This window comes from Octopus sinensis, linkage group LG3 (assembly GCF_006345805.1).
Source record: "Octopus sinensis linkage group LG3, ASM634580v1, whole genome shotgun sequence".
Classification (NCBI taxonomy): Eukaryota; Metazoa; Mollusca; class Cephalopoda; order Octopoda; family Octopodidae; genus Octopus; species Octopus sinensis.
In genome coordinates this window covers 90,015,667-90,027,610 of record NC_042999.1, presented here as the reverse complement: position 1 = coordinate 90,027,610, position 11,944 = coordinate 90,015,667, and the positions used below count along the sequence as shown (strand labels likewise).

At 35.7% G+C, this 11,944-nt stretch overlaps 1 protein-coding gene across 1 annotated transcript; it reads right to left on the bottom strand.

The window, feature by feature from the left end:
• Nucleotides 1-9,056: 9,056 nt before the first annotated feature.
• LOC115209837 (acid ceramidase-like) lies at nucleotides 9,057-10,716 on the bottom strand. Its single transcript, XM_029778402.2, has one exon. It carries the CDS (start codon nucleotides 10,625-10,627, stop codon nucleotides 9,461-9,463), a length of 1,167 nt encoding a protein of 388 aa, XP_029634262.1. The 5' UTR covers nucleotides 10,628-10,716; the 3' UTR covers nucleotides 9,057-9,460.
• Between the last annotated feature and the right edge of the window lie 1,228 nt (nucleotides 10,717-11,944).

Here is an 11,944-nt window from a genome sequence, read left to right as displayed (position 1 = left end):
CAAAGCAGGAGTAATGGGAAGACAACTCTAATTACAATAATAGTCTTCTGCGGGTTGTTGCACAATATTGGGCAACTCTGTGCCGCAGACTGATAACGGGAAGCACACTAAGTTATAGAGCATAACTACAGATGTGTACCTCACTGACTTTCTTGTCTCATAACTTCCAGAAAAATGGATACTTTTTAACGAAATTTTCAACAAATACCGCTTAAATGCTGTGGATTCAGAGTATATAGAATTTATTGGAAGGAATTTTTCCGAGGGGATAGGGAGAAGAGTTTCGGAAAATTCACACGCTCCGACTTTTTTCTCTCATAACTTTCAGGAAAATGGATATCTTTCAATGAAATTTTATACAAATGGCTTTCAAACGACATAGATTACAATTATACAGAAATTTGTGGGGAAATTTTTCCGAGGAGTTGGGGAGAGGAGTTTCGGTTCAGGAAGACCATATAAGTTGGAACTACTCCGTTTTGACGGGAATTTTTTCCTATTTTTTTAAAACCACAGCCTTCGAAATGACAAAAAAAAGTTAAAAAAATTTTTTGTATTACCTCCCTACCCCGCCTCATCATCCCACTCCGGACCGATTTTGGCCAAATTTTTTTTTCCCTTCAAAACCATGGGAGGGGCTTTTTCAGTAAAAAAGTATTAAAAACATTGTTAATATTTTCAGTGGAAAAAGTGAGTGATTGCAGAGAGATTTGGCTGTTGTTTCTAGTACATCCTAAGACAACCCTCTTCGTTTCTTTCTCTCGAATGTATTGATGTTTTTCTATATTTTTCACTCCATAAATACATTTATATGCTATAAGAAAAAATTTGATTTGCAACCTCACACACTGCCTCCAATCTTAATCTATGCAGTTTGAGTGGTATTTGTATAAAATGTCATTAAAAGATATCCATTTTCCTGAAAGCTATGAAGGAAAAAAATCTCCCCACCTCCTCGGAAAAATTCTTTCACATAAATTCCTATATACTCTAAATCCACTGCATCTAAGTGGTATTTGTTGAAAATTTCGTTAAAAAGTATCAATTTTTCTGGAAGTTATGAGGCAACAAAGTCGGGGTAGGGGTACACATCTGTAGTTATGCTAAAGATAGATATGGTCGGTCTGTGGGGTTACTGCTGCCAAGGTGATACAATGGTTATCCAGCCTGAGGGAAGAACAGGAGAGAGAGGGGGGAAAGCGGGATAGAGATGGTGGCAAAGTGCCAGGCATACTCACAAGGAACATGGATCAAAATATAAATGGGATGGTTGAGTAAAAGAAGAGAGAGATATAGATGGTGACAAGTGCCAGGGCATACCCTTGTGGTTCAAAGGTCATAATATAAGAGGCAGGACATTGCCAAAGATGCATGATTAGAGAGTGGGAAGGGGAATGGAATGAGTGGTGAAAAACTTGGGCATATGGAGTAGTAGGGGCAACTGGATAGCAATGATACAGAGAAACAGGGCCATGAGGACAGGATTGGGTAGTGGGAGGTAAGGATAATGCATGAAAGAGGAAATGTGAGGAAGAGAAGAAATGTAGAGATGTAGTTTGGTTTGTTGGGGTAGGGTGTGTGAAAAGTTTTCTTGTTACATGTGGGTGGAAAACATAGCGCTTCTAGAACTCAGTTTCGCTGACATGGGCAGGTTTTCTCAAGAACCTTATATTGCCAGACATGTCGGTCCATTGTCATTTCATTCATGAGGTCCAAAATCCCGAGATCGGTCCTTACCACTTCATTCCATGTTTCCTGGGTCTCGCACGTCCGCAGGTGCCATCCACTTTCAGTGATTGGCACTTCTTTATGCAGCTGTCCTCATTCATATGCATCCCATATCTAAACCAATGTAGTCTTCTCTCTTGCATGCTACATTTGATACCTCTTATACCCAACTTTTGTCGTACATGCACACTGATGTTGCACATCCAACAGAGCATACTGCTGTCATTTCTCTCCAGTCTACACAATCCTTTTGCATTCAGAGCCCATATCTCACTACCATGGAGTATAGCTGTTCACACACAAGCATCATAGTGTACCTTTCACTCCAAGAGAGAGTCCTTTTGTTGCCAACAGAGGTAATAGCTCTCTGAATTACCTCCACCCTATTCTTATTCTAGAAACAATACTTTCAGAGCTTCCTCCATCATTGTTAATTTGGTTGCCTAGGTAACAGAAACTATCTACAACCTCAAGAGAGCCTCCTGGGAATTTGAGAGAATCTAAGTCTTGTGTGCTCTTAGTACTAATTGTTCCTGCACATCTGCTGTATACTAAGACAACTTTATCTGTTAATCTACTTGTGATTCCACTGCACCTCTTATGTGTCCATAGCTTACACTGGGTGCAGTGAGTGGAATTTCTTCCAACTCCTTTCCTATATATTGAGCAGGACCATTTACCTGACAGAAGGACTTCTTCCTTACTAACAACAACTTCGGTCTTTGCTAGGTTAACTTTAATTCTATGTTTTGCTTCCATACCTGGAATTTCTTCTCCAATTCTCCTAAAGATTCTGTAATAAGGGCAAGGTCATTAGCATATAACAGTTTCCATGGGCATCCAGTTTTTAATTCCTCTGTTATGGCCTGGAGGAGTATAATGAATAAGAGTAGGCTGAGAACTGAGCCTTGGTACACTAAATTCATTTCTGTTGATTCCATATCCATATAAGTTTCCCCAAATGTTATTTATCTTCTAAAATAACCTGATTCCTTTTATACAACTTTGTTTTTGCTGGCACTTTATAGTGTTTCTGACCTCACAACCCATCTTTTTCAGACTTTGTGATACACATTTTTGCACCGCAATCTTATATTATAAAGAGAAGCTGTTCTCTATCTGTCTGTCCATAACAACATCAGTGCAGAGAGAGGGAAGGAGGAGAGGAGAAAAAGTTGTTGAGAGAGAGAGCATACGTGTGTTGGAAAGATAGATAAATAGGTAATGTTGTCACCTTAGTGACTAACAAGTTTTGATTAAAAATGAGGGAATATTAAGTGCAAGTCAACATAACACAGACTTCAGAAAAAGACTATATGCATATATACAATACATATAGTTACTTTTTATTTGGTTATTTGTGTGTGTTTCTGTATGTCTTTCAACATATAGACAAAACAAAAACAGACTACATGTTTAGTAAATATTTTTACTAGCAGTGTAGCAACAAGTAATGAGCTAGTATACATTATATTTAAAGTGGTTTTTCCAATCACCTAACAGTTCTTAACAAATTCTTGCAAATTTTATTTTATTTTCATACCATTTTAATTTTACTTCCATTTATCAACTATCTTTATATCCAAATGGTTGGGTTTTCTGTTTTTGGAAATGTTTCTAGTTAGTATGCACACTTTTAAACTGAATATACTAGATTATGGTGTCATTTTGTCAATTTCCCCTAACTTTTTCTGTTGCAAAACAAGGACATATATTTTCATAACCTTTAATTATAATTTATTATATAATCTACTTTATTCTACAATATGTATCTATCTGCATGAGTCTATGGATGATTGTATGTGTGTATATGCATAAGTATGTTTGTATGTATGTATAACAAGTTGTTAAATAAATTTATACACTGCACATGCAACCAGGTAATGCCATCAATTGGCATGCTACAGAACTAGTCTGGGTACTACTTCATATATGGTTGGACGTCCTTCATATTGCTAACCATTTTACAATGTATGGGGTTCATTCTATCATGGTACCTAGTCTCAGCACTAAAAAATGTGCATTGTCTGCAGCATTTAAGTGTTGGGGCAAAGAGGAAATATAGAAACTGTTAATTACACAAATTCATAGGTATCAATATGACCAGACTAAATAATATTAAAATGTTATATTGCATTAAGCAATAATGTTGTAAATATTTTAGGTGTTGAAGCAACTTATATTACATAACTTTTTGTCTTAGAGTTTATTTAGAGTACTTCCATCAATGGGTAGTTTTTAATTTTGAATGCAGGCAAAATTTTTGTCTGCCACCAAGTTGTTCCCTAACCTTTGTTTTGTCCAACAATTTAACTTTGAGGATAATGATATCAATTCTATAATATTCCCTTTCTCCCCAGTGTGTAAGTACAAAGTTGAGCAGTGAGAGTTCAGTCTAGTTCAAGTTGTTATTGGCATCAAATCAAAACTGATGCTAGCACTGTTTTAACATGTGAAATGTTACAAATGTTTAGAGTTTATTGAGATGAATTGCAAATTGTTTATATAGTTTAGAAGACAATTGCAATGTAGTAGTGTCCATGTCTTTTGCCATTTCCTTACAAATCTTTATCTGAATCAAATTTTGTTACGGCTGACTATCTTTTCTTCTTTCAAGGTTGAAAAGTAAAGTACAGCTATCAACTACATCCCTACTTAAAATTGTGAAGGGGGGGAGTGTATTTCTTCTTGTTCCATTAAAAAACCTGAAATTATATTCACTTTTATTAAAAATACTATATACTTCCTCCACTGTGTTACTGTTCAAAAAATATAATATTACTTTAAGGTAGTAATCCCAGCATAGCTTAACTGTAAAGGAAAAAACATATCAAGAATTCTAATTACATAGATATTTTCCCTATACAAAGACTAAATCATCACCATTACATTAGAATGGTCATACCTTCCTTCTCTGGTCTTCTTAAATCTTGTGTCAAATCAACATTACCCTTGAACACTTTCAGTTCCCCAGCAGATATTGTTCGTTCTGCATTGCTTTGAATGCTTTAGAAGAGGTCAGCACATTGTTTTATACTTGAAAAATAGACTTTTGATCATCTAGTTTCACTTGTGCATTCATAAACAACGAAGAAATAAAGTTTTGAACTTTATTCATTTGATCTATTATGTAAATATTATTGTAAAATATTCCTGAGTTGAACATGTTTGGCACATGACTGTGGTCTGAGGTCATGTGTTGGGATTAACAACTATAAATGGTGGAGTCATGAGATTACAATTACTTTTAATCAGAATAGTTTTTTTTTGTGTAATAGTGATTACTAACACATGTCACAATCAGAAACTTTGTTGGAGTATCCTCTTAAGTGTAATAATAAATGTACAAGCAGGATCTGTGAATATTTCATGAAATTAAAAGTTATTCCTGAAAACTTTGTCCCAAAATCCCGAAAGCATAGCCTGTTTTGTGTCTGTATCAAAAGACAGTCACTCATCAGCTATTCATTGAAAAGTGAAGGAAATTGGAATATGATGATTACTTAATGCACAATTTTATAAACTTAATACATAGCACTCATAAAATAAATATTTCGCTCTTATTTTACCATTTTTCTCAGACACTGTAAAAAAATTACATTTTAAAATTTACATGGTCACAATTTCATATCTAGAAAAGAAAAATTTTATGGTAAAAGAAAATGATTTTATATGTAAAATATAGTGGGTCACATATGGGTAAAAATTTAATGCAACATGGCATACTCTGAAAGCCACATCATAACTTATAAGCCAAGGCAATGGGTCAGAGCCAATACACATTTCAATTTGCATATACCTTTCAATCCAATACTTCTTTGCAGACTATGTTCTTCATGAAAGTTCTCCCTATTCTTTTCCGTTGTTTGTCTGTGTTGATAACTTTAACTCTCACATCAGATAATTTGCATGCCTTGAGAATGAAACATATAGCTGACCATGGTCAAATAGAAGTTCAGGCAAGAACAGTCCCACTTTATTAAATGTCTGCCCTTGTGATTTATTTATAGTAACTGCATATGACAGGCAAACAGGAAACTGGTTTCTTTCTAAAGTGAATGACAAGTTTGGGATGTGCATGCATTAAGTGATAAATGATATGAAAAACTTAGTTCAATTTAAAAAAAAAACCTTTTTTCTATGCACTCACCATCGCCACCTTCACCACTACCATCATCATCTTTCTCTCTATTATAAGGACATAACACTGGTTGTCAAGTGGTGTAGGAGACAAACACAAAGATACACACATAAGTATTTAAAAAAAGAAACTGGAGGCTCTTTTTGTTAAATATTGAAGTTGATATTTTTACATCAGCAAACTTTTATGAAGTATGTGGCAGTCATTAGTATTTTTCAATTATTAAATATAGTTTTGGAAAATAATGATTTGTTGAATATTTGAAATTATTTTTACATTTGTTTTTTTTTTTATTATTTTATTCTAAAAGGTAACCAAATACTGATATCCGTCTCATTCATTAATACCAGGAATAAAATATACTATTTTATATAAAAGTAAAATTGTAATTCCCTTTATTCCAATCTTTTTTTAAAAATCTATTTGCACTAAGAATATAAATGTCTTTTTCTTTCTTTAACCCTTTTCTGACCATATTTCTGTTGAGATGCTCTGTGTGTCTTTCAATTAATTTTAAATGTAACAAAGAATTTAGTAAAGTAACTTAGTTATCATTAAACTAGTGTTAGGTAGATAAATTGTGACTAAGGTTTGGAGGAAGATTTTAATTCAGAACTTTTGAAAACAAGACATTCGCACTACAGTGCCAGAGGTGGTTTCAGGCAGGTTGGTATCAAAAGGGTTAAAGCACTTGCTCGTTACAAGGTCCATAGACCACCAAAAATGCAAGAGCTACTAGAATAAAATGGATGCTAGACAGAAGTCAATAGGTGACAATGTACATTAGACTTAAAAGACTGGAGGTCATGTTGAAGAGGGGAACAAGACTGTGGAAGGGAATTCCAAAGTTCAGAAGTGCAAGGGAAGAAACTGGTACTGTAAAGTGTTTTATGACACTTAGGAAGTTGCATAGCATACTGATGAGAACTGGATGCAAGTCTAGTTGATCGCTGATAAGTTCTTAAAGGAGGAACCAGAGAATATAGCTCAGTAGAATAATGTCCATGAAAATACTTATAGACAAGATACAAGGAAGCCACACGAATTTAGAAGATAGATGAGGACCAAATTCCATTACATAAACCCACAAGGTAGCATACTGGCAGAATTGTAAGCATGCTGGAGAAAATACAGCCTGGTATTTGTTCCTGATATTTATATTCTGAGTTAAAATACTGCTGAAATTAGCTTGGCCTGTCATACCCCAGGGGCTAGTTCTGGAGATAATAGTACTGACTACACCTTTCCTTCAAAATTACGAGCTTTGTGCCTTAAGAGTTATATAATCACATGCACTGGTTCAATACCACTTTATTTTTACCAACTAAACAATTCAATACTTGGTAGGTAAAATAAAGAAATGGCATTGAAACAGTGCGTGTGTTTGTTTTAATTTTATTTGGCATAATGACCCCCCGCAACACAAGATTTGCTTCAACACACAAATTCACATCAAGAATCTGGCAAACCAAATACAAAAACGAAGTGTTATATATGACTGGGTGCTGAAAAGTTCATGGCTTTAAAAGTATCGCTAAAAGCCTAGTTGGAGGCCTAACCTTCTGAGTTCTTTTATGGGGCTTAGAAGAACTGAAGGACCACTGTGAATCTGAGAACAAAAGACGAACGAAATGCCGATAAGCATTTTGTCCGCCGTGCTAATGATTCTACCTGCCCGTGACCTAAGCCACACCTGATACTAATAATTAAAAACTTTGCCGATACAAACTGAAATCTTGAATAAAAATCATAACTAGCTGTTCCTCCCGTATTTTCTTTTACCCAAAGCCAGGAACTTTTTAGCACCTCCTCTTGAGGTGTCACTAGCCCACTTAAATATCTAAAAAAGAAAAAAAAAAAGAACGTTGGATGGAATAGTATGTGAGAATTTAGATAAAACCTTGAAAATTAACCTGTTTGAATAATTTTGTTGTTTTTTTTTTTAAACGAAAATGTTAATTTTAAGTGATGTGATCAGTAGTTGAAAGCTTTCAAATAAAAGTAGGATCAAGTAGTAAAATACAACTGGTTTCAATCGAAAAGAGAAACATTGAGCAAAAAGGCTATGAAATTTGTGTACAACTAAGCAAAATAGTAGTTAGTTATCTAAACATTTGTTGATAACAGCCTAGCCGCTCTCCAGCCATCTATTTAAAACTGTATACAGCTATGGTACGACCACACTTGGAATTTGCATCATCAGTTTGGAACCCCTATCTTGCACAGAACATTGACCTCCTGGAATCTGTCCAGAGACGTGCAACCAAACGCATACCCTCCATCAGACACCTACCATATTCTGAGCGCCTTGTTTCCCTGGGCATGGATTCACTGAAGCTCCGGCGTCTGGCGACGGACTTGGTAAACACCCACAAAATTATCAACCACCTCACCAACAACAACACTGAACACCTTTTTGATCTCCATGTGTCTAACACACGTGGACATGCCTACAAAGTCAGAAAACAATACAGCTCTCATGACTTTCGGAAACATTTTTTCACGCTCAGAGTTGCTGAAGCATGGAATAAACTGCCTGCGTCAGTTGTTGACTGCCATGACACTGCATCTTTTAAGGCCCTCATGCTTTCCGAAATCCACCGAAACTACACCTGATTATATATACACTTTAGATGAGTTGTAGTGCACCTGAGCACTGTACACAATTATTATTATTATTATTATTAACAATTACGAGACAAGAAGACATCTACGCGGTCGTTCGAACGGGTAGAAATAGCAACCAAAATTCCCTCAACATCCTACCAATTTAAAAATGGAAGGACACACTAATAATGCAGTTCTATATACAGAAAGACAGAGTAGTCATGATCGGAGCTCCTTTGATTATCGGGGATGACCTGGCTCTAAAAGACAACAAACTCATGATAGCTATTTCCATCAAACTGGACCGTAAGTAAATAAATACTGGTCTCCCATGGTTACGAAGCGTGATGAAACTTAAGGTGTTTGGTGAAATTAAGTATCATTATTATTTTTTCGTCTTCATACAGTAGAAATATCGGTAAAAATACAGTATCATGATAAAGGTTCTCGAAAACGTTTGATGCCAAATAGTGAACGAGTTATAGTAGCATCCTTCGTTATAGTAGTGCAGGATAGACAAAGGGATTAAGTCGAATACATCGACCCCAGTGCGTAACTTTACTTTTCGCTGTCGTATTAATTAAAAATGGTTTATTCACATAGCTGCATAATTTCACAAGATATTTTCGAAACTCCACTATCGTCAGAAAAGAAACAAAACAAATAAACAAACACACCACGCCCAAACTCTTTCAGTCAGGTGGTGAGGTCAGTTGTGGTTTGTGTTAAGTAGGATGCAATAAAATAACGTCTAGATTTAATGATATAGAAAATATTTATTACAAAAATAACTTGGTATTTGAAAGTTTTTACAATAAAAAAATTTCCAAACAAAACAAGACAAATTAGAAAAGAAAATTAAAACGTTAAGACACTCAGCTGCGACAGTTTAGAGTTTATGGAAAATTAAGTAGTATCATCACAAAAAGAAAGCAGTAAAACTAGAATTTCATTTTTATAAAAAATATTACTTAAAATATTTTGTTACCAAGGCCAGCAAGGATCAGGACACTTTTGGATGTGTGTTTCTAAAGATCCACTTTTTGCCTGCATTAATGCAGTGTATGTTGTAAGTTTGTTGAGTACTGGTTTTGTACTGAGTACGTTGTAAAGTCCAGCCATTGTAAGGTTATTTTGAGTGAGTTCATTCATACACAACGTAGCTGGGGTTCGGCGATCATCGATAAACAGTGGAGGCAACCAGTGATCGTAATTTGTCTCCAGTATGTACCAGCCACCCGCTGCAGACATTTCCCATATATTATCAGTCTTATTTAGGGATCTTGTGATAACACATCCTTCTTTAGACTTTGTTCCACCTAAGATGAAATATACGGGTGCTAGTAGTTCCGTCTTGGACAGCTCAGTTTTAGCCATTTGATAGGAAGTTGCAGATGTAAGGGTGTCCCTCGTTAAAAAACTTGACCATTTAGCTGTTCTTTGACCCAACAGCCACTGTATTATTCCAATAAAGCCACCTTTAAGTTGGAATCTTTCGTTTAAAGTGAGTGAAATGACACCTGGTTTTACACCGCTCAGGACTCCGATGTAACCAGCAAAGCTTGCAGATTTAAAAACAGTTTTGTTGTTTTTCTGAAAATCCAAGTTCATAATCATGGGCCGAAGGGCCTCTGTAATGGCCCAGTCATTTTTTTTAAGGTCCCATCCCATAAATAAACCGAAGTCAAGATTTCGAGCATGAAACAACTCACCATTCTTGTCTTCAGCAATGATCGATGTGCACACCGTAAATACTTCGTAGAAGATGTTATATAAGAGTATCTCGCCGCGGTTGATACCAGAGTAATCGGCCATACCCAACAGTTCATCAGCGTAAGGAGCGGGAAGTGTGGGGATAATTTTCTCAAATTCATTATCAATAATTTTGATGATTAAGTCTCCCACAACGGGTACGCTTCCCACCAGTTTCTTGAGATCTCCGATGAGACTTTTCATAGAATCTTTATACTTTATAGCTACTTCTTTCCATCGGTCGTGAGCAGGTAGATCTAAGTTGATAGTCAAGTTCGGGACAGTAGTGGAAGATTTTGGTGGATAAGCATCCGTAACACATTTGCCATCAAACGGCTTTAAAACGAAGCCTGAGACAACAGTCACAAAGATTAGAATGGTTATTATTTTCACATACATTGTCAACAACTGTGAAAGAATCCGAGTTGCGACAAACAGAACTTGCGCTGAACACAGAAACTATGACCATGTGACAAAAAAAAAAAAAAAGGAACTGAATATATAGTATCCTGCATGATGCACCACATGCCTATATAAAGCAATTGTTACCAGTATTTTTACTGATTACATGATAATTGTAAATAAACATTTATGTGAAATACAGAAATATTGATTTTTTTAATCTTAATAAGTAAAAATATCATTTATAAATTATCTAAGTATAAAAATAAAAACTATTCCATACGTGATGCTCTCCATGTTAAAAATAAGTATAGTATCTGACAGTTGATAAAACTTATCAGCTCTTTTACAGATTAGTGTCAGCTGTAAGTAGATACAAACGACTCAAGCAGATAGATAGGATGTTATTTATACATTTAAGGCATAAAATATAGTATAGCAATTAATTGTTAGTGAGTTGATTATGTGTCCCAGTTTCAATCCTCCGTCACTTCACATATGGTTTATTGTGGTTGTTATATATTGGGTGTGTTGCCACCAAATTTCAAGAAGGGAGTATAACAAAAGTTTTCTATTTAGATTTATGATTAAGGTTAATAGGTTAATAGTTAAAATGAATTTGCCATTTTTGATGGGTGTGCAGAGTACACTTAGCACACCCGTAATATACGCTCCGGCTTCACATGCACTTTTAGTCACTAGCGTAGCTAGTAGGGGGCGGTACTTTTGGTCTGCTGTCAACAAACGGCAGGGCTGCCCCGGCGACACACACTCTAGCTACGCTAGTGCCTTTAGTTTTCTTGAGAAAAGCTGGGTCGTTGACAAGTAATTTTTGTCATTGTGGAAATCTTATCTTCCCGAAATATCATATGATATTTTTCATTGTCTCTCAGCACAGTAATGTGAATGCTCTAGGTTGCCTTGAACTTTTTTGGATGGAAATGTCATTATTCTTTGTTATAATGTTCAAGGGCGTAACTTCGGTATAGGTACCGGAAGTACCGGATACATTTCAAGAAAGTGTTTCTTTTATATATATGGGGGGGGGGGGGTAGGTTAGGGGTAGGCGGGGGGAGAAAAGGGTTTCTGTTATCTTCAGCAATGTAAACAAAGCCACTTCCCGTACTTACGGTACCTATACCGAAGGATCGCCTGTTCAAGTGAGTGGGGGACTGTGTCGGTATTTTGAGTAATTAATATTTTTTATTGTCAATTTACTTTCGCTTTTTTGTGGTGGTGGAGGGCTTACGTGGTTCAATGATGTTGATATTGTCGTCGTCGGAAGTTTTGTACTCCTTATAGGGACGCTCATGG